The sequence below is a fragment of the Pistacia vera genome, unplaced genomic scaffold (assembly GCF_008641045.1).
Source record: "Pistacia vera cultivar Batoury unplaced genomic scaffold, PisVer_v2 Contig27, whole genome shotgun sequence".
NCBI lineage: Eukaryota > Viridiplantae > Streptophyta > Magnoliopsida > Sapindales > Anacardiaceae > Pistacia > Pistacia vera.
The window spans coordinates 70,161-93,839 of NW_022196079.1; the positions used below are offsets into that span (position 1 = coordinate 70,161).

General features: G+C 35.4%; 1 protein-coding gene and 1 pseudogene across 1 annotated transcript; both read right to left on the reverse strand.

The window, feature by feature from the left end:
- Positions 1-2,001: 2,001 nt before the first annotated feature.
- Positions 2,002-6,100, reverse strand: LOC116133448 (ankyrin repeat-containing protein NPR4-like). The gene is made up of 6 exons (XM_031419155.1): positions 6,013-6,100; positions 4,055-4,528; positions 3,764-3,922; positions 3,439-3,633; positions 2,668-3,098; positions 2,002-2,583 (listed from the first exon to the last, which is right to left on the reverse strand). The coding sequence occupies exons 1-6, from the start codon at positions 6,098-6,100 to the stop codon at positions 2,002-2,004; spliced, it is 1,929 nt and encodes a 642-aa protein (XP_031275015.1).
- Positions 6,101-14,065: 7,965 nt separating this feature from the next.
- LOC116133449 lies at positions 14,066-17,677 on the reverse strand (annotated as a pseudogene).
- Between the last annotated feature and the right edge of the window lie 6,002 nt (positions 17,678-23,679).

Here is a 23,679-nt window from a genome sequence, read left to right on the forward strand (position 1 = left end):
GATCATTCATCATCAACACATTACCAATCATTAAAGACATAAAGTAAAGCACATAAGAGGTTTTTACAGGGTTTGGCAAATTGCCTACATCCATGGGATTGTTCAATGAAGGAAATCCAGTATACGAAACATTCCAAATTCATTATAAAGTCGAAGTTAAGCAAAACAAATGTAGAATACTCCCTGTTTCAAAACACTCTAACTACACCCTTTGGTTGATCCAATGTTTTGTCACAGCTTGCTTGAATCCTAGAAACCTCTTGAATAGCTTGACCTCCACTCAAACTTCAAATACCAAAGACAACCTTCAGCTCCACAACTTGAAATCCCTAGAAGCTTTCATCAATGGAACCATGTTCCAACAACACTCAAACAACAAAGTTAAGATAAGTATTTTGAACATCAAAAAAATAAAATGAACTAACCTAAAATGAATAAACTCTCTAAAGAAGATAATATAGAATCCTTGCTCAACAATCCACTAAACATCCAACAGACAAAGCCTTACACATGTTTGGCTATTTTAGGAAAGTTTTCAATACCTTGTTAGGACCACTTCTGAAAAGACAAAACAAATTTCCAAGACCACATTTGAAATACTTGATACTTGTATTTGGACCACTCACCCATATTTCATAACTGGAGAAAATACTAACAACCAATGAAAACTCAACATCTGTACTAAAGGTCTTATTGGACAACTGATTATACATTTGACTATAATGTGTTCACATATTTTGCGAGAAGATAAGATTAAGAAAATGTACACACATTTATACAAAATGTTATGACGTGTAAACTATGGACACAAATTGTGCTTAATCAAATAAATGTGCAAATATCATATGGTTGTCAATATTATTAACTCATATTGACGAAAGCTCACGTCAAGGAGTTATATGTTACCCTAACGATCTTTTCAATCCGTCTATTAAAAATTAAAACCTCAGGGTGCTCAATATCATCAACTCGTATTTATAATTACAGTTTTAGATTTTGAATCAACATTATCCTGTTTTGCGGTCACATAACAAAGATAGCAAACCATTCAATTCTCTGTGGCCTAACATAAGGGGTTGCTTCCACTTTGCCTCGAGTCGGTGGCAACTTTTTGTTCTTGTTAACCTTTTTGATCTCAGATGCTGCAGCAAAACGGGGAGTTGTGTTCCACTTCATACTTCATCTTATTAACCTTTTATAAGTTTGAAGCAACACCTTTATGTATTAAAGGTAATGTAATACTTAAACTTCACACCTTTATTCTGTGAAGTTTAATCAAGATTGTAAAAGAAACAAAACTCTAGGGATTGAATACAGATAAGAAAAACAAGAGAAGATTATTTATTTTCAATTGACTGAGAACATCTTTTTTATTACAAAGACAGCAATCCAAGTGAACCCTGATCTGAACCGTTGGTTCATACAACAAGAAACACAAGTTGAGTGTGAGCTATTCGTAGGATCTGCTGTGCTTTCTGCACTAGTGATTAACAGGGCTCTTTCACCAGGAAGATGACAGGTCGTTTAATGGGAAAGATTTGAAGTAACACTTCCAGTAACAGAGTTAGAAAACTAAAGCTCTAAATTACAACTTAGACGTTAATGTCTTTTTCTTTTACCAGCGGTAGCTTAATAACTTTGAACCTATATGAGAAAGTTTGTATGAAAAATTGTAGTCTTATTCGAAAAACAACTTCATCATTCTTGATGTTCCAGTCATTCCTTTAACTACGGAGCCTGTGCCTCTTCCGGAATGAAGTTTGAATGAAGCTAGCACACTGTCCTCAACATATTCACTGAAACATCAATATAACTGCGACTTTTAGTTATTGAATTAAAAATTCAATCATAATATTCTTTTATTATTATTTTAAGGAAAGCCAAAAAAAGGTAACACAGTGCTACCATTCATCATAAGATCAATAATCAATCTAGTTAGTAAGACATGGTTCTAGTAAGACAAAATATATTACATGCATTATGTAAAATAAGTAAATAATGTCACCTGTTTTTATTGACGGAATGCCTCACTTCTTCAGTGACAGTCCAAGTTTTACTCACGTACATTAACATTGTGAAAACAGCCATTACCGTTAAAAGAACGGGCACCCATAGCCACCCATCTTTGAAGACAATGAACATAGTTGCAGAAAACACTACCCCCATTGCTTCTACGGAGTATAGAAGTAAGTTTATGCCAACACCCAAATCAGTAGTTAACCGCCAAAAGAAATCTGCTTCTTCACATCGGGAAGAGATAACCGATAAGAACATCGTTATGGAGAAAGAGGACAATAGTAATGCTATAGTATCTGATATTGCAAAAACTATGAAGGAAGCTCTTCGTAAAAAATTTGGAGTCCCTTTATTTTTGTTGGTGCCACCTGGCACAGTGAAAAGTGCAGCAAAAAGCATGGTGGCAATAATTGCTGACACCATGATGCCGGCATTTGCAATGTCCTTGGTCCATTTACTAGCATTTTCCCTTAACTCTTTGTGCTGTTCAGTAAATAAAGCTCTAGGAGTTTTCCCTTCCTTATTTTTAGCTTCAGCTACCACTGGATGTAAAATTTTCTTCACTCCCTACAATACTTACGAAACATCTATCAATCAAGGGAAATAAATATTATTTTTTCAAACCAAAGAGGGGAGTAAATTAATATTCACCTCGAACCACCACATCTCCCTTTCCATTTTATTAGGTAATGCAGGCGATTCAATATCGGGTGAATCTACTGGTGGCAACTTTGCAGCCAAATGCAAGATATTGTTCCCTTCTTTATCTGTGTCTTGAACTATAAAATCCTTAAATAGACCGATGCCATACATGGTGTTGAAAATGTTATTGCGACGATACATAACAGCAACGTGAAGTATGGTGTGATTATTTTCGTCAACTTCAAACATTAGGTCAGGATATCTGGAGAAAATTATGTCTAGAAACCGAAGGCTTCCTTGTTTTGCAGCCTCGAATATTAGAGACCGAGGTTTTTTAATAATTTCCAGAATCTGGAAGTCATCCAAAACCAAAAGCATAACTTGTTTCCAAAGACATTCGACTAGTTCAAAAGCTGAATCGGGAATCTCTTCACCAATATCTGAAACAAGAAGTTTAGTTTAACCAAAGCCAACATTAGTTTCAGAAAGTTGAGGATGAGGAAAATACTAGAGAGGAACTTGACTTATCTTGTTAACGAGACACTGAAAATGCTCATAGACAATAATTAACTTTTGTTGACTGAAATTTAATTCTATATTTTAAGTTACACATGAGAATTTTCATTTGTATTTAATATTGGGGTGATTCTAGTAGTGCACCCATCAATATTAAATACCTCCATTTTCACTATTTTTATACCTGACTATTAATAAATAATTAAAAACCTCGTCAAAGCTAAGGTATTAAAAAAAACAAAACAAAACAAAACAAATACCCACAATGCACTTGACTTTGCGCCTCATAAACCTGATACCTCCAGCCCAGCCTTTTCTTCCTGCTTTGCTTTTTCTCATTCATCTGTTGCTCATTCTCATTCATTTGATCCCTTAAGCTCAGCTTATTCCTCTCCTTCACCCGCTGCATCCGAAGCATTGACTGACATCTATTTATCACGTCTCTTTTTACTTCATTATCTGTTTTAAAACAAAATGAAATTAAACACCTTTTCTCTTACTTACAACTATATATATTAATATTATGATTAAAAAAAAAAAAAAACTAATTAAGGCAATCTGAAAGTTATAATGATTAGAGAGAACTAACACAGGTAGATGGCTGAATTCTTGCAAACTTTAATGCTGTTGAAGTCTAAAATACGCGTCAATACAGGTAATCGTGCCAAGCGATGCAATGCTGTCTCCTCATTTTTATCACGTGCAAGAGCTATCTGTGGGTGCCTCTCCACCAATTGCAATGCAACATCTAGGAGAACAGTGATCACCATTATAAATTATAGAGACTCAAGTTTACACAAGTTGGATTCAGATATTTGCTAGCCCGAATATAATTATAAATACAAACCATGATTTATCAGATATAATTAATAGCACTTACCATACCAGCCGCGGTTTATAAGGCTGATAAGCAATTCGATGTGATCATTATCATGATCTAATATCTCATCTGCATTGGCTTCATAAAGGTATTCTACCGTCTCTTTGTCTCCAATTAGAGCTGCCTTGTGGAGCTGTAAAATATCATTGTCTCCTCTAATCTTTACTATGTCTTCATTCTTCTTCATCATAGCCTTGACAATTTCAACCTTTTTGGATGCAGCTGCAAGAAAAAAGGCCGTATTGCCAGCATTATTTTTTACGGCTAAATCCTCCTTATTCATTTGTTCAAGCAGCTTTTTGACAAAACCAGTGTGCCCTGCTGCAGCTGCAATATGGAGATCCGTGCCCCCATCCTTTGATAGCATAACTGGTATATTTATTTCATCTTCCTTGTAAATTCTTTCAGCAGTGTTCCAGTCACCTCTCGACGCAGCCCTGTACAATTTGAAGCGCCTATTTCTCCTTTCAATTTCTGTCAAGTAGAAAAAAGAACAAGTTTATGCATAGAATTTTGGTTACACATAATAAAAGGGATGCTATAGCCTATAATCAATATAATAAAAAGACTTCACCTTTTGAGAATGAGATAGAATTTTGCGGCTGCAACACTGTTTCTTCCCCTATCGTGGAAGAGTTCACGAATACAATCACATTAAACTCTGATGATTAAACTTAAAAGAAGATAATTAAGTATAGTTAACAAAGGTTACAGGTAGGTTTTTGATATATAAAAAGTTTATTATGTTAACTTTGTATTTCTCCTGATAACTTTATTGAATAGACCATTATAACCTATTAAAACAATTTTTTTTTTTTAAATTATGTTAAAAAAAAAACATTTATGGATAGATTATTAGCCATAAATAAATAAATGAAAAAAAAATATATTTATATAAAGGAAATAATAAATGCAATATGTGACAATATGTGTAGGTGAAGATATCAGGACATCCTCTAAAATAAATAAAATGGTCACATGGTTTGTTATCTAAGTTTTAATGCATGTACTATAGAATTATATCTTGTGTGCTAATATAAATCTTCTATCTTTATTTTGTTAGAGTCTTACACTGACTAGGCACACTCAAGTCTACTAGTTTACAAGAAGAGATAATCCTCCCATTCAACAATGCCTTATTGGGTGAAAAGTTAAGCACATCTCAAATTTTATCATGGTATCCTTATTAGCTGAGAAGTTAGGCCCACCTCAAATTCTATCATGGTATCAGAGCTATGCCCAATCAAGCTGGGTGCTTGATCAATAGGTGAGGAGTTGGAGCTAACAACTACCTCCATCAATAAGCATGACCTAACATATGAGCTTGACCTTGAAGGGGAGTGTTGAAGTCTCACACTAACTAAGCACGCTCAAGCCTATTGGTTTATAAGAGGGGGTAATCCTCCTATTCAACAACAAAGCCTTATTAGGTGAGGAGTCAGACCTACCTCAAATTATATTATATTTCCTTAAAGAAAAAAGAGTCTTAAATTGACATATCAATTTCCCCCCAAATATATAAAAAAAAAAAAAAAAAAGTGTTTTACGATTGAGAGATTCAATTTCACACATGATCGTTTTAAGATGAGAAAGTCTTCGGTACATTTTGTTGTAATAAAAAAATCTAATGATTAAACAAGTATATATATTTTACTTGGATTGATGTGATATATAAACATCAGCTAATTGTATTATAACATTATGTATATATAATGTTTTCTTATAATACAAAGTGAATCAAGAATAGAAACAAGAATTTGTGTCAATAAAAATTTAATATCTACTTTTAACTGTGGAACTTCATAAGCACTTCATAATTACATTAAAAGAAGAGAGAGATTAATGGAAAAAAAATTAACGCCAACTTAGACACTAAATGATATTCAGAAAATGCATCTCAAAAAAAAAAAAAAAAAAAAAAAAACAAATGCAGCATTCAATGCAATGTCAAATCGTACCATCCATTTGTTTATTAGGTGGAACAATCACAATCTCAACATTTTCTTCAATTGAGGTGCTTCCTGAAGCAGCAGCGTAATACTCCATGATTTATTTTCTCGTTTATTCGTGGTAAATCTACAATGAACTTTGTAAGTATTAGACAATGAATTTTGCAGCATAATATGAACCTTATATTCTAATTGGATTCAAATTGGGAATGAATATTAATTAGAATAACAGTCATTCATCTCAAGTACGTCAAGATCTTATATATATGTAGGATAATAAGAAAAATCTTAGCTACTATAATAAATATATATGCACATCAGCAAACTGAAAGAACAAAAATAATGAGTCTAACTTAAGACTCTACAAATTAAAGTTGAAGAGGTGGGTTGAGAACTTACCTTCTTTTGGAGTTTGGCCTGCTATATATATATATATATATATATATATATATATATTACCACAATGGGTTAGTGCAAATAAAGACAACGCACAAATAAGAAGAGTTTTGCTTCATTAGACTTATTTGAAGTCATGAGCATTTAAATTTTTTAAGATTGTTTGATTGCATCTTAAATAAGTTATTTTATGTTTACTGGGAGAAGGTTAAAATTTGAGCTTCTTCCATAAACATTTTTTTGAGTTTATTTTGAAGTAGTGAAATTTTAAAACTATGCTTGTACTATCTTTCTAAATTTGACCTGATCTTTTTCTTCTATATTGAATTTTTTTTTTTTTTGTTTTTTAAAAACTAATACGGAAAAGCTCTTTTATGTTATTCTAATCAAACAACAAATAATTTTTAAAAGCTATATTTTCAAAAATAAACCACTCTAATAATTTTTTTCTTTTTCATATATAAGTTCTACTTCAACAACTTCACTTAATTTGCAAGTGGGTCTTAATTTATTAATATTAATTCTGAATGATATCATAAGTGACATTATATAAAATTAATATTAGTTGTCTAATTCTAAAGACTGCTAATTTCCAGATCGGAATATTTACACTAAACAAAGTACTCTTCACACCCATTTACTAAATTCACGAACCATTAATTTGAAAAAAAAAATATAGATTTTTTATTCACATTTCTTTATTATTTAAACGAATATATAGTAATATTGATGTTAATTGAGTAAAAAAATAATAAAAATTTAAACAAATCAACACTTGATAGTATAGAAATTATCCCAAAATAATGTGAAGAAATGGGTTGAAAGACAGAATTACCTCTTTTGGTACCTTACTAGGATGCAATCAGAAGCTGCTAATTAATGGAGTGGAGAGAATGAGAACAATACTACTCTTATAGAAAGACATCAAAGAGTAATGTTATAGTCACCGAAGTAGTGTACCGAATTCATACACCGAATGACGTGATAAAATCATGACCGTTGATTAATTTTAATTTAATATTAATCGATGATCAGGATTTTATCACGTCATTCGGTGCATGAATTCAGTGCACTACCTTCGATGACTATATCTTTTCCGAACGTCAAAAGTAGATAGATGGAACTAACCATTAACTAAAGGACAACTGTCTTCCAAATAAATGATACTTAGCGTACTCCTTAAGTGAATAAAGCAAAAATGATAAGTGATTAATACTTAGAGATGAACTGTATGTTTGGCTTAATATTTTTATCCCTATTCTAAATCCTATTCTCCAAATAATGTTTGACACATTATTCTAGAAATATTACCCTATTTTTTTAATTACATTTAAACCCCATAAGGTTATTAATTTCACTAAAAACCCCCTGAAAAAAGTTTAAAAATGAACAAAAACACCCCCATCAACCCAACTTGTCAGAATCTGTACAACGGCCTAACTTCCGACTAGAAATGGCCGGAAGTTCACTGCTGTGGCCTTTTCCGGCCAGATCCACCACGGATCTGGCCGGAAAAGGCCAGATTTGGCCGTTAGCGATGGCCAAAGAAATGGCCGTCGTTGAACGAAAATGACAGCCACATCTTTGGCCGTCGCTGACGGCCAAAGATGGCCCTCGTTTGGCCTTTTCTGGTCGTCGACGGCCATAACAAACCGTAGATCTAGCCTTTTCCGGCCAGATCCACCATGGATCTGGCCGGAAAAGGCTAGATCTACGGTCTGTTATCATGGATCTGGCCGGAAAAGGCCATAACGACATGTTACGGCACAGATCCGACTGGTTTGTGCCGTAACGAAATTTTCCGGCCAGATACCGGCGGTGGTGGCCGGAATCTGACACTGCAGGTGGTGGGGGTGTTTTTGTCATTTTATATGTTAGGGTCTTTAGTTAAATTAGTAAACCTAAGGGCTTTTTCACAAATTTTTAAAATTTACCTCGTAATACTCCCTTATCCAATAACCCAATACTATCCCTAAAATCATATCCAAAATACTAAACCAAACGCAGCTATTAAAGAATTATTTTGCTATCACTTTCAAAGTTACTTTTCGTACGTGTAAGTCATCAATTGGTCAAAAAGAATAAACTTTAAAAGAATTAAAGAAATAAAGAATTAAAGGCAAAGGGTTTGAACCACCCTTCTTGTCTGATGGAGTGAAGGGTGGTTAGGGGAGTCAAAAGATCAAGGATATTGGGTTCAAGCTGTAAGAAGGGAAAGGGCGATCAAGGATTGGAATATTTGCACCAAACAAAGTACTCTTGACACCCTTTNTGGTCTTGAGTCAAACCGAACCCGTAGCGACAACGCTTTTAATATTGTGTTTAGTTAGCAATTTATTTAATGCTTTTAATTTCCTGCAAGTAATTAGTTTCCTTAGTTTTAATCAATCATTTTGCCAATTTCTCTTTCGTTAACTCAAATATACATTAGGTCGTTAGTCTTGCTCTCTGTGGATTCGACCCTGCTTACCGCTAACTACGGTATTTAGGTTTAATTTTGTGACCGTGACGACCGGTCTAACAATCTCAGCCCTTCAACATTCATACAACAACCACAAAATGAAGATCTCCAGACCATAGGATCTGTGTTTTTTCTAAGTAGGAACAGTAGGAAGAAGATGCAAAACCCCGTAGGATCTGTGTTTTCTCTAAGTAGGAACACTAGGAAGAAGATGCAAAACCCCATAGATCACTGCTGTATTTATAATCTAATCTTACAAACTTTCTTTCATAATCCTAACATGTTAGTTTATAATTAATTAGTTGATAATGGATCTAACCTATCTAGTAATAGGTCTTATCTATCCCATTAGAATTGACTAATTGTAAGTTGTTATGTAAAAATTATGAGAAAAAATTTATAAGATTGGATTCTTAGTGAATCTTTATTGAACCCCAAAAGTCAGTTGCCTTGTTAAGTTTTTTCACTTTCATTGTGTAAAGAAAACGGTGCCGTTGGGCTTATGAGAATTATCACCCATGTGACAGAATTTGACCTTGTGCCGTTAATAGGACCGTTGCTCAGTGCAGAATTTTGAATTCTTTGACTTGCCGTTAACTGTACTGTTGTACAGTAAATTTGTTCAAACAAAAATTTTCCAGAATTTGAACAAAGACATGCCAGTAGCAGGAGCCACATACCAGTAGCAGAATATATCAGTAGCAGAAATCACATACCAGTAGCAGGAACCATATACCAGTATCAAAGAACATACCAGTAATAGAAATTACATACCAGTAGCAAGAGCCAGATTCCAGAACGAACATATCAGTAGCAGATTTCAGGCTGTTATTTTCTGAAATATCTTTTGATTTTTTGATTTTTATTTTATTTTTTATTTACTAACAAGCTGGAAGGAGCTTAATGGGGAGAATAACTGGTCAAGTCTCTTGACGCCTTTCAGGAGAAGTCTCAGCCAAACTTTAATTCATTATTGTAAAAGAGTTGAGGCTATTTATGACACCGTGGAGGACAGTATAACTTCTTCGAGGTATGGGCAACCCAAATACGATGAAAAAGAATTTTTTTTTTTTTTCCAAATTTGGCCTAGGACTTTACAGCATGAACAACTACGTTTATGGTGACTGGAAAATTGATTTCTTTACTAAAGGCTCTCGTGCTTGGATTGGCCACCGTGGCCAGAGATGAAGGAAAGAGAAAATTGTTAGAGTTGTCGACTACTTCAGCGTTAATAAATCACGTAGATGCATTTGGGGTCCCGTTGGTCAGTCAGTGGGAGGGGCCTGATCCCCGATGAGCAGGCGGGGCTTTAGGAGGCAGCATCCTTGGCCCGTAGATAGTTTAGACTTTTTTCATGTATAAGCGATGAAGGATTTCTTTTAAGTTATATATTAATCCTTATTGGGTTTGAGCTTAAGAACAAAAATCCTTATAATACTAGATTTTAGTCTTTTAAACCTAGTATATAAACATTATTTTCTCTTATAATGAGTGATAATAAATAATAGGGTAAATTCATTCAGTGTAAATGAGAGAAGTATAACAGTAGTGAAATAATATTGACTCTGCTAAACATAATCTTTTAATTGGGTAAATTAGGGTAAATAATACTTATTATGTTTTTCTCTGTGTTTGTATGTTTACTGCTATGTTGGTTTCGTAATAGTCTCAATTTCCTTAAAAAAAAAAAAAAATATTAGGAAGGAGAGACATTATGATTTGCTGGAGAGGAACAGTGTCAATCGGGGATTGGGTAACAAATGTCCAGTTCGGTCAAAGCTCAGCTCCACGAATTTTAGGGTAGCACACCGGAAATTCTCGTGTACATGCAGGGTTTTTCTCCATATACATATCAGCTAGACATCAGGTAAATAATTTATATTTAAATATAACTTAAAACAAATTATTTTGTTTTGTATACGTTATGTTAAAAATCCAGCCGTTATTATCTTTATTGTTGTTATGTACGTAGGTTCTTGCCACAGTTAAGAACTGATGAATGAGTAACACGAGGAAATCAGTATAACAGTACTAGTCCATTCTTTGGGAAGTGCGTTTGCTATATTTTACAGCAGCTGACGTAGTTGTCAATGGATATAATAAGTCAGATTGTTCTTTCTTCCATGCCCAACGCATGGTAACAGTCTTTGCCTTTTCACGTCCCAAGGTTGGAAACTCAGCCGTCGTGAACGTGTTCAATAAATTCAGCAATCTTCATCTCTTGGACATTAGACATTATATTGACATTGTTCTTAGACTTCCACCGACTACTAATTATTCGAAAATGGGAACTCTGTTAAAATATCACCTATACCAATTTCAAAATAAGGGATTTTCTACGCCCTGTTATCTTCTCTACTGCTGAAATTCTAACCAGGTTTCATTGTTTGAAGAATTTACAAATGGCAATTGAAAAACAACAAGAGATTAAATGGAGTCCTATTACCTACTACGCCCTTTCGTCGCTACTGCCCCTACATCCTGGGGCAAATTTTGAAGCAGCACCTCAAGGTGCTCCCCTTGTGGCAAATTTTGCTGCTAACGGTACTGTCATTCTTGATGATGAGGTTGATGAGTCGAATGTGGTAATGGAACAACTTGGAAATGGCAATTACAAGTTGCATCGGCGAACTCCTCAAGTCAGACTGCCTAATAATCCTGGGAAAACAATAATTAGTTATTACTAAATAAGGTTTGTGTTACCAGTTTGAAGAAACACTAATAATAAGTTGTGAGAATAAGTTCCTCCTCTCATGGAGAAGTTAGAGCTTTGTTTAGTGTACATCGTGTCATTGGTTTGCTTTGGCCTGAGTCCGGATTGCATATATATGGCTGTTTGTGTCCCATTATATATCAAAAAGAAAATTTTATCTAATACTTTTTTTAAGAACACTTGTTGAAGAGGTTAGTCTGAAAGTCAAGAAGATTTGCTTCCTTCATTGACTTACTTGAAACATTAGACTTGTAGGATGTTCAATGGGTCTTATGGATTAGTTAAGGCGTGCGTAAACTAACCCAGACATCCTGGTTATCAAAAAAAAAAAAAATTGCCAAAAGCAAATTATTTTATTTGGCGACAGAAGTAAAAAAAATCAGGTTATTTTAGTTGTATAGAAAATTTGAAAAATAAAAATTAAATTTGTTTCTGCACTTATAACAGAAATCAAACCAGACAATTTCTATGTTAATTAAGCAACAAATCAATCTTAGTAAGTTAAAACCAAGGTGATTTCCATATCAATTAAGCAACAAACACACACTAAAATTGCCAGCCACAGAAAAAAAAGCATTATATGGGAAAAGCAAGTCAATGCAAGTCTTTATATAAGTATACGCAGGAGTCCAGCCACCGCAATAATCCTGAAAAACAATTCAAGTCAAGTCAATGCATGGCGTGCAATTCTTTAGCAAGAGCTGTGGACCCTAAACAAATCCCATCCCTCCTTTAAATTCCTGATACCAAATTCTTTATCCGAGTTATTGGTAATCTTACTTTCAACACTATCTCTAACTTTATGACCCTTCCGGTTTCTAGCTTTATATAAATTTCTCCGCAAGATCCTGAAAGATCAGTTCCTTTAGTGGTGGAATTTTTGGAAAGCTCTTCAATACATCCATGTTTCAGGATCCATTCGTTTGACCAACAATAGTAGTAATTTATATATGCATGACTTGTATATAGAACATGGATGATATTCTCACAGATTCTCTTTCTTCAATTATTGCTGGAAAATAAAATTTATGCAAAGCCGCCTCGACTTTATGGTAAAAGGAGAGATTCTAGTTAATTTCTGTGTCTTTATTATGTGTATTCTTTATAGAAATCCACAGGAACCGACCTCAAAGTTTATAATAATTTAAAAGATAGTAGTGAGAATTTATAAAAATTTAATATCTATTTTTGACTCTCCAACTTCATAAGCACTTCATAATTACATAAAAACAAGAGAGATTAATGGAAAAAAATTAACACAAACTTAGGGAGTGCATATCACATTTGCCCTAAGACACTAAAGGGTATTCAGAAAATGCATCTTACTAAAAAAGAAAAATGTAGCATTAATTGCAATGTCAAATCGTACAATCCATTTTTTGATAAGGTGGAGCAATCACAATCTCAACATTTTCTTCAGTTGAGGTGCTTCCTGATGCAGCAGCGTAATCCTTCATGATTTATTTTCTCGTTTATTCTTGGTAAATTTACAGTGAACATTATAAGCATTAGATAATGAATTTTGCAGCATAATATGAACCTTGTGTTTTAATTGGATTCAAATTGGGAATGAATATTAATTAGAATAATAGTCATTCATCTCAAGTACTCCAAGATCTTATATATATGTACCATAATAAGAAAAATCTTAGCTACTATAATAATTATATATGCACATGTAGCAAACTGAAAGAACAAAAATAATGAATCTAACTTAGGACTCTACAAATCAAACAAGAAGAAGAAGTGGGTTGAAAGACTTGCCTCTTTTGGCACCTTGGATACAATCTGCAGCTAGTTAAATTTATATTTAAAAAAAAAAAGGCCCGAAGTGAGAGTAAGAGAAGAATATAGGGCTCAAATGGCCTGAAGTGAAAAGTAAGAGAAGAATATATGGCTCAAATTGCCTGAGTGAAGAGTAAGAGAAGAATATAGGCTCAAATTGCCTGAAGTGAAGAGTAAGAGAAGAATATATGGCTCAAATGGCCGGAAGTGAAGAATAAGAGAAGAATATATGGCTCAAATGGCCTGAAGTGAAGTTTAAGAGAAGAATATATGGCTCAAGGCCTCATAAAGTGAAGGAGATGCCAAATGATGATAACATTTCCTAAGAAGAATGCAGGGATTTCTGCAATTTGTGTCTTCCTAAAGGAGAAATATCATGTCTAATTAAATTCCCATGTGGGATATATTAAAGTTGTTCTATGTTTTTTACCAAACTACTTATCAAATTCTTTCAAGTTTTGTTTGAGAAATATTTCAAGTTGTTATATTTTAGTTTTAGCATTTATCTATAGGTGTCAAACATTGGTTTCAATGAAGCAAACTTAATATGAAGTTTATAAGTTGGTTACATGATTAAGAGGTTTTAGGTGTGAGTGACTGGGCAATTAGATAAAGAGTTGGGATTTGTTTATCATGATTTGATAAATTAAATGAATCTTTGTTCATTACTCCACATTTCCAATACGTAATGAAAAGATTGTTTTGCAGTGAGCTAATACAAGTGATGATTTGAACTAGAAAAAATACTAACATTTACAAGTGACTAATCATATCAAAAAGAAGGGGGAATTGGAGCAGAGGAAACAGGGTGACAGAAACACAAGCAACAATGGCTATTGGAATAGCTATCCATGCAAATTCATCACTTAGAACAATGAAAAGAGTGGCTCCAAATGCTGCCATCATGGTTGCTATAGAGATGAAGGGAGTTGCAAGCCCTATTATCAGCCTGTTTGGTAATGAATGCAGGAAATCTTCTTCTGCATAGCGCGAGGTGAGAATGGAGAGGAACATCAATATTGAAGTGGCAGAGCAAAATAGTGCCAATGTATCCGATATGGCGAAAACCAAAAATGACCCATGATGTAGAAAAACAGGCTTGCCTGTAAGATTGTTATTGCCACCTGAAGATGCAGTGTCTTTCATCCACTTTTCCCCTTCGTGAACAAGTCTTCTATGCTCCGCCGAAAACAATATATGAGGTGTCCTCCCCTCGGAATTTTTGGTTTCTCTATAAGACGGTTGAACAACTTTTTCAACTTCCTGCCGGATCAAAAGGAACAGTTCATCAAGATTCAAACCTAGAAAGAAAATGGTTAATTGGGTTCAGGTTTTGCTTCATTTACATGTTATTTCCAAACAAAGCTAATTACAGTGAAGTGCAAGTTTTATAGTTGAAAAGTAATTATTAAACTTGAACCAATGCAACTCTCGTCTAAGTTGCAGAGCTGCACTAGAATCAATTTTGAGTCTATCTGGGTGGGCAAGCTTTCCAGCCAAATGCAACATGTTATTGTTATTTTCATCTTCATAAGCCGCTATCAAATCTTTATGAGCGCCAATCTCATGAATCAGATTAAAAATGTTTTCGTGATGATGCAACACTGCAATGTGAAATATGCTTCAACTGTGATCATCTACTTTCCAAATAAGGTCAGGATACTTCCAAATCAGCACTTTTATGAATTCAACATTCCCTAACTCTGCAGCAGTAAACAACAATCTTGAAGGTTTCCGAAGTAGTTCTCTAATTTTGAAATCATCTAGCAACAACACTTGCTCCCACAGTTGCTTCACCAATTCTAGAGCTTGAAGAGGCATCAACTTTTTTGTCAAGGATTGCCTTGAAACGTGGAACTGAATATGCAGGATACAGTAACCTCTTTGTCCAAAATCTTTTGTTTTTTAGAAGGAATAAATAAGCAGATAATGATTAATGTGCAAGAGTAATGGCAGTGAGAAATGGCCAGTAGTGGAGTTACTAACAAGAGTAAACGCATCTCTGCCAAATTCCAAGCCGACTTCCACTTACAAATGCTGAAGGCTTTCGTGCCAATACATGAAGAGCCGTCTCTCTTCTTCCATCTCGAGCAACAGCTAACTCAGGATAATGCTTAATTAAGTCCAATGCCACATCTGTCAAATTAACACAACACAATCATCAATTTGCTCCTCTAGAAGTTATAAAGTTGCAACATAAAAATAGCGAAGGTAAAAGGTGGGTACCATAGAGGTCTGCATTGATGATAGCAACAAGAAGCTCAACATGATCTTCTTCTTTTAGATACTCTTCCTCAGTCACAGAATAAAGATACCAGACCATTTCTCTGCGGCCCAACAACGCAGCCATACACAACGGTGTTGATCCCTTACTGCCTCGAATTGATGGCAGCCTTCTATCTTATTAACCATCACTTCTGCAATCTTTTTTATTCTGGATATGGCAGCAAAATAGAGGGTTGTGTTCCCAACCTTGTTCGGCAGTGCCAGGTCTTCAGCTTTCATAATGTTCACAAGCTCTTGGACAAATATTGTATGTCTAGCTCAAGCAGCAATGTGAAGAGTTGTTTCCTGGTTTCTTGTGATGCTAGCACATACTGCTTGTGGATTCAAAATCAAAAACTCCCTTGCAAACTCCCAATCGCCTTTAAGCGCCGCATTATGCAGAGGAACAAAAGCAGTAAAGTAATTCCTTTGTAATTACTTCAAGAGTTTGATTTAGAGATTAAAGATCGAAAGGGGATAGAATATCAAGTTGCTAATCATTTATCTCGATTAGATTATTCAATCCTTGAAGAGGGAGATATTAGTGTAGAATTTCCTGATGAGCAAATTCTATCTCTTAACTCTTTTTTTTCTAAATCTCCATGGTTTGCTGATTTGGCTAATTTTCTTGCAAGAGGCTAAATCCCAAAGCATTTTAAATTCTAGCAAAGGAAGAAATTTTTGGTTGATGTCAAATATTATTTGTGGGAAGACCTTTACTTGTACAAACTATGTGCAGATCAAGTTGTTCAAAAATGTGTGTTGGAAGAAGAGATTAGAGTTATTTTGAGTCATTGCCATGATAGAGAAACCAGAGGGCATTTTGGGGCGAATCCCACAGAGGCAAAGGTGTTGCAATCAGGTTTTTATTGGCCCACTGTGTTTTGGGATGCTCAAAGGTATGTGTCCTCTTGTGATCGTTGCCAAAGAACATGTAATATTTTTAAGAAAGATGAGATGCCCTTAAATAATATATTGGTATGTGAAATTTTTGATATTTGGGGTATTGATTTCATGGGACTGTTTCCATCATCGTATAGGAACGCTTTTATACTTGTGACAGAAGATTGCGTTTCTAAATGGGTGGAGGCAATTACCACCAAGACTAATGATTCTAGAACATTACTCCAATTCCTTAGGCATAATATTTTCACCAGATATGGAACTCCTAGTGCAATCATTAGTGATGGTGGAAAGCATTTTTGTAATCACCAATTTAATGCACTCTTAAAGAAATATGGAGTCACACACAAGGTAGCCACTCCTTACCATGCCCAAACTAGTGGTCAAGTAGAGGTCTCTAATAGAGAGCTAAAACAAATTTTAGAAAAGATCGTTAGTGCCTCTAAACAACATTGGGCGACAAAGTTAGACAATGCTTTATGGTCATATAGGACAACCTTTAAAACACCTATAGGTATGTCACCTTATAGGTTATATTTGAAAAAGCATGTCACCTACTAGTAGAATTGGCGCACAAAGTTTATTGGGCTACTAAATTTTTTAATTTTGATGTGCAAAGTGCAAGTGATAAACGTCTTTTGGAGGCGAGTGAGCTAGATGAATTTCATCATTAGGCAAACGAGAGTGCTAGTTTGTACAAGGAGAAGACAAAGAGATGGCATGATAGGCCCATTGTGAAAAAGGAGTTCGAGCCGGGACAACAGCATACCAGTCTCTGCTGCTCGTGTGTTTGGTTCCACAGGAATAGAGGGCATTTGATTGCTTGAATCTTGAAAGGGCCAAACTGATGGATCTAAAACGACATGGTCATCAAATCCTTTAGGTTCCAAAAAGTCTACTGGGCTTTTTATAGCTTGATGATGTGGTTGAAGATGAGAGTGTTGAATATCAGAGGCAAAATTGAAGGAAGATTCATGATGGCCATGATCAAATGTTCCTGGCCCAAAAGCATCTTTCAGGCTCAAGTCATCGTCATCATCTTCCCCAGAAGATTTGCAAGAGGAATTTGCAACAGATTTGATCTCAGGGAAACAAGATTGAATTGAAAGTCCCCTCCCATATTGTGATGAGGGAAGGTTGTTCAATATCATTATCTTCAATGAAAAGCACTGCCTGAGAACAAGCAAAATCAGTAGTACAACAAAAAGAACAACAAAAGAATGTAGTGCTTTATTAGGAGTTAGGACATCATCGTTTCTGGTTTTGAGCAGCTCAATCAGATAAAAGACTTTGAACCTCCAAGCAACTACAACCAAGAACAAGATGAATTATAAATCCAAACATGTAGTGCCGTAAAATGATTGGAATGTCAAAAGCAAAAGTTGAAACAAAGAGTAAAGTTATTTTTTTGTGTTTGAAAACTGATGGTTGAGATCTTCTTCCACCAACTTTGTTGAAGTGAAGACTAAATACGGTGCCGCTTTACAGTTAAATGAAACGCAGAGTATAGGCCTGAGTCATTTGTGCATCCTGTCCATCTAATCTTCAAAGATCCAACGGCTGAGGCATTTCATTGAGTCAACAGTATAAAAAAAGAGAAATTGTTCACTGTGCATCAGATCTGAATTTTTGCGTTTTTCTGCAGTTTTCGTCTTCAGTTCTTGATTGATTTTCTGCACTTTTTAGAATCATTGTAACTAGGTAGTTTGATCAGCTATTGTTAGTTAATCTGAGGGTAGTTTTACTCTTGTGGCTTGAGGGTTCCAGGTGAGAGTTCTTGGGTGAGTTACGGGTTGATTCTTGGGTAGAAATAGAGAGAATTTGATCTGGTTGTGTTGGATCTTGTACTGTATTGATATTATTCAGATTAGTAGTGCTGTGAGCTCTCCATTTCCGGAGCTCAACGTGGACGTAGATTATCCAAATAGGATAATCGAACCACGGTAAAAATCTTGCGTTTCTTGTGTGGATGTTTTGTGTAATCTGTGTAGAGTTGAAATCTGGTTTATGTTTGTGTTTGTTGGCTCAATTGCATGTCTAACCCTGGCAGTGAACATTGGACTACCCTTAAATGGGTTCTAAGATACATTAATATTCCTTTGAATGTTGGTTTAAAGTATAGTAAGAATTATTGTGCTTGATCTTGTTGGGTTTGTAGATTCAGATTTCGCAGTGATAAAGACACCAGAAAATCCACACTGCTTACTACTTTACCTAGGAGGAACCGCATATCTGGAAATCTCAGTTGCAGCCTATAGTTGCACTTTCATCAACTGAGGCGAGTACATAGCCATTGCTGATGTGATTAAGGAGGTTGTGGTTACAGGGGTTATGAACAAGCAAATCTTACTGAAGGGAAGGTCACAATTTACTCAGATAGCCAGTGGTATACATCTGAGTAAGAACCCAGTTTATCAGGAGAGACCAAACATGTGACTTAAGATTTCACTTTGTAAGAGATGTGGTAGCCCAAAGATTAATTGAGCTGAAGAAAGTCCCCATTGAAGAAAATCCAGCCGATATGGACCAAGATCATCACACCAGAAATTCAAGCACTGCTTGAAGTTGCTGTCCATGGAGTAATTCAATACCAACTAGAGCTATGAGGGATATGGTTAGAGCCTACTGCACTACTGTTAGTTTTTCAAGTCTTCAAGGTGAGATTGTTGAGTGAAGACTTTGAAACGCAGTTCAGGGGTTTACTTACTGAGCCTTGTTTGTGCTCATCCAGTTGTTCCCTATGTTTTTGCAGGTTCTAGATGAGGACACAGTCGGATGGACATCGGCACACGAAGAGAAATGGCTACACTGTCCACCCTATTTTGATAGTTTTGCATATGTCACAAACCTTGTATATATTTGTATAAAGAATGCATATGTTTAATAAAAGAAAAATTTTGGGCCCAACCTTTTTATATTATGGTTACGTGTATTTTTACTATGCATGTTTTTATAAGAACAGAGCCGTTACATTAGCACAGTTCTGTCACCCACCAAACTTACTATAACTGAAAAATGGCACCTTAGGCTAGGACACATGAGTCAAAAGGGCATGCACATCCTTAGTAATCAGGGAGGTTTTGGAAAGGACACCATCAGTAACCTGGAATTCTGTGAAACTTGTGTGTTAGGAAAACAACATAGACTTAGTTTTTCAAAAGGTACTCACCTAGCCAAGAACTGCTTAGAGTACTTACACTCTGACCTCTGGGGACCTGAAAAAATTAAATCCCATGGTGGGAACAGCTATTTCTTATCCATTGTAGATGACCATAGTAGAAAGGTTTGGACCTTCCTCCTAAAGACCAAAGATCAGGCTTTGACCAAGTTTAGGGATTGGAAAACACTAGTAGAAAACCAATCAGGAAAGAAAGTTAAGGCACTTCGCATAGACAATGGTCTGGAATTCTGCAATTCTGAATTTAACAACTTTTGTAAAGAACATCGTATTTTGAGACATAGAACTGTAGCTAGAACACCCCAACAGAATGGTGTGGCAGAAAGGATGAACCGTACCTTACTAGAAAAGGTTAGGTGTCTTTTGTTTACTTCAGAGTTACCAAACACTTTTTGGGGGGAAGCCCTAGCCACCACAGTCTATCTTGTGAATAGGAGTCCTTCTACTGCTATTAATGGAAAGTGTCCCGAAGAAATCTGGTCTGGTAGAATACCAGACTTATGCCATTTGAGGATTTTTGGGTGTTCTGCCTATGCACACACTGTAGGAGGAAAACTTGAACCTAGGTCTACCAAGTGCATATTTCTAGGTTACCAAGAAGGCACTAAAGGGTATAGATTATGGGATAGGGAGACTCCAGGGGTAAAGATTATTGTAAGCAGAGATGTTGTGTTTAATGAATGTGAATTCCCTTGCAAAGGATCTACCATTGATCAAGGAAGCATTAAAAACACTAATCTTGACCCTAACCCAACTGGAAGTACATCAATTGAGGTGGAGCAACTCACACATCAGTCTCACTCCATCCAAGCTGAAACTAAAACCCAAACAGAATCTGAAACTGGACTTTAACAACCAGCAGAAGAAACCACTGAAGAGACATTTGAACACCAACCAACTGACCTCCAATAGTAACAACTGGCAAGGGACAGAGCCAGAAGAGAGGTAAAGCCACCAGCTCATTATTCTTATGCAGAACTGATTTTTTCTGCTTTGCTTACAGGTATAGAGGTCCAGAGAACAGAACCAGAGACTTATGATGAAGCTATGAAGTCCAAGGATAAAGAAAAATGGGAAGCAGCAATGAGGACAGTTATGCACTCTCTAGAGGTAAACAGAACCTAGACTTTGGTACCCAAATCCAAAGATCAGAAGCTGATCCAATGTAAGTGGCTCTATAAACTTAAGGATGTTATTTCAATTTCTGACCCACCTAGGTATAAAGCCAGGCTAGTTGCCAAAGGCTACACCCAAAGAGAGGGAATGGACTTCAATGAAGTATTTTCCCTAGTAGTGAAATATAAAACAATCAGATTAATGTTAGCTATTGCTGCTCACCATAATCTAGAATTAGAACAACTAGATGTGATACTGCTTTTTTGCATGGAAATTTGGATGAGAAAATTTATATGAGCCAACCTATAGGATTCATTGATGTTAGGGCCCCTGACCATGTATGCTTTCTCCATAAGTCCCTATATGGTGTTAAACAGGCCCCCATGCAGTGGTACAAAAGGTTTGACACCTTTATAACAGGCTTGGGATTTAGGAGAAGCAAGTATGATAGCTGCTTCTACTTTGACCTTGATAAAAATCTGCCCATTTATCTTTTGTTATATGTTGATGATATGCTGTTAATCAGTAGATCCAAGCCTAGGATACAAGATCTGAAAAAGAAATTAAATTTAGAATTTGACATGATAGATTTGGGAAATGCTAAGAAAATATTAGGAATGGTAATATCTAGAGATAGGAGGAACAACTACTTAAAACTAGGACAGAGTGCTTATTTGCATAAAGTAATAAACAAATTTGGTATGAATGACTCAAAACTTGTCACAATGCCATTGGCAAATCATTTCATACTTAGTAAAGAACAGTGTCCTAAATCTGAAGCTGAGTTGATAAAAATGAATGATATCCCCTACTCAAATGTGATTGGCTCTTTAATGTATGTTATGATAAGCACTAGACCTGATCTGTCATTTGCTATATCACTTCTTAGTAGATTCATGTCTAACCCTGGCAGTGAACATTGGACTACCCTTAAATGGGTTCTAAGATACATTAATAGTCCTTTGAATGTTGGTTTAAAGTATAGTAAGAATAATATTGTGCTTGATCTTGTTGGGTTTGTAGATTCAGATTTCGCAGGTGATAAAGACACCAGAAAATCCACAACTGCTTACTACTTTACACTAGGAGGAAACCGCATATGCTGGAAATCTCAGTTGCAGCCTATAGTTGCACTTTCATCAACTGAGGCAGAGTACATAGCCATTGCTGATGTGATTAAGGAGGTTGTGTGGTTACAGGGGTTATTGACAGAAGCAAATCTTACTGAAGGGAAGGTCACAATTTACTCAGATAGCCAGAGTGGTATACATCTGAGTAAGAACCCAGTTTATCAGGAGAGGACCAAACATGCTGACGTAAGATTTCACTTTGTAAGAGATGTGGTAGCCCAAAGATTAATTGAGCTGAAGAAAGTCCCCATTGAAGAAAATCCAGCCGATATAGGGACCAAGATCATCACACCAGCAAAATTCAAGCACTGCTTGAAGTTGCTGTCCATGGAGTAATTCAATACCAACTAGAGCTATGAGGGATATGGTTAGAGCCTACTGCACTACTGATTAGTCTTCAAGTCTTCAAGGTGGAGATTGTTGGAGTGAAGACTGAAAACGCTGCCGCTTTACAGTTAAATGAAACACAGAGTTTTGGCCTGAGTCATTTGTACATCCTGTCCATCCAATCTGCAGAAATCCAACGGCTGAGGCATTTTACAGAGTCAACAGTATAAAAGAGGGAATTGTTCACTATACATCAGATCTGAATTTTTTGCGTTTTTCTGCAGTTTGTGTTATCAGTTCTTCTTGGTTTTTTTTGCATTTTTAGAATCATTGTAACTAGGAAGATTGATTAGTGAATGATAGTTAATCTGAGGGTAGTTTTACTCTTGTGGCTTGAGGATTCCAAGTGAGAGTTCTTGGGTGAGTTACAGGTTGATTCTTGGGTAGAAATAGAGAGGATTTGATCTGGTTGTGTTGGATCTTGTACTGTATTGATATTATTCAGATTAGTAGTGCTGTGAGCTCTCCATTTCCAGAGCTCAACGTGGACGTAGATTATCCAAATAGGATAATCGAACCATGGTAAAAATCTTGCGTTTCTTGTGTGGATGTTTTGTGTAATCTATGTGGAGTTGAAATATGGTTTATGTTTGTGTTTGTTGGCTCAGTATAACACATACCAATCCATTTCTAAAATGGTCATGTATTTAATACCCAAACTTCTATTTCTTTGATGTTTCTTTTGATATTTATACTTGGGAAAGCTTTTCTATTCTTTATGCAATAAAATCACTTAGTACATTTTTTTGTAATTAATCTCAAAACAAGAAACAACAATATACTCATTTGGCCAAGCCATTATTTGGATGATCTTTCTAAATTCAAGTACACAAACTTGAGAATTTATTATGGCATATTGATATGTCATGACATAATTCTACCATTCTCTACTATCAACAATGCCATATCAAAGTAACAATTTAACATACAATTCCTTTCTAACACTTTCCCAAGGCCATAAGTTTCACAATTTCTAATTCAATAACTAATAAATATAATGTGCTATTCAAGAAATATTAAAGGTTCAAGTAACTTGAACCATGGACTAAGAGTCATTTACCTCATTGAACTAACATGACCAAGTAATATTCTAAATTTTAGAATAACAAAATGCACTCTTGAATACTAAAATTTACATTTGGTTAAGGCTAACATAACCTTTATACTCCAATTCTTCCATTTCTCTAACAATTTCTTCAATAAAATTTAACCAACTCATGCATGCATTTCTCTTTGAATTTTTGTCAAACAATTCATATACACATGCAAATACTTAGTTAGCCACACTTCCACATCTCTCCAAATCCACCAAAATTGGAGCAAAAACTTTTTAACTTTAGCT

What these genes read in the sequence shown, in the direction of transcription:
- LOC116133448 (XM_031419155.1), bottom strand. Translation starts at nt 6,100, where the DNA reads ATGGAGTATTACGCTGCTGCTTCAGGAAGCACCTCAATTGAAGAAAAT. An exon ending in TATAAACCGCGGCTGGTATG is followed by an intron (nt 3,923 to 4,054) that starts GTAAGTGCTATT and finishes CTGTTCTCCTAG; the next exon opens with ATGTTGCATTGCAATTGGTG. An exon ending in GGGAGATGTGGTGGTTCGAG is followed by an intron (nt 2,584 to 2,667) that starts GTGAATATTAAT and finishes TAAGTATTGTAG; the next exon opens with GGAGTGAAGAAAATTTTACA.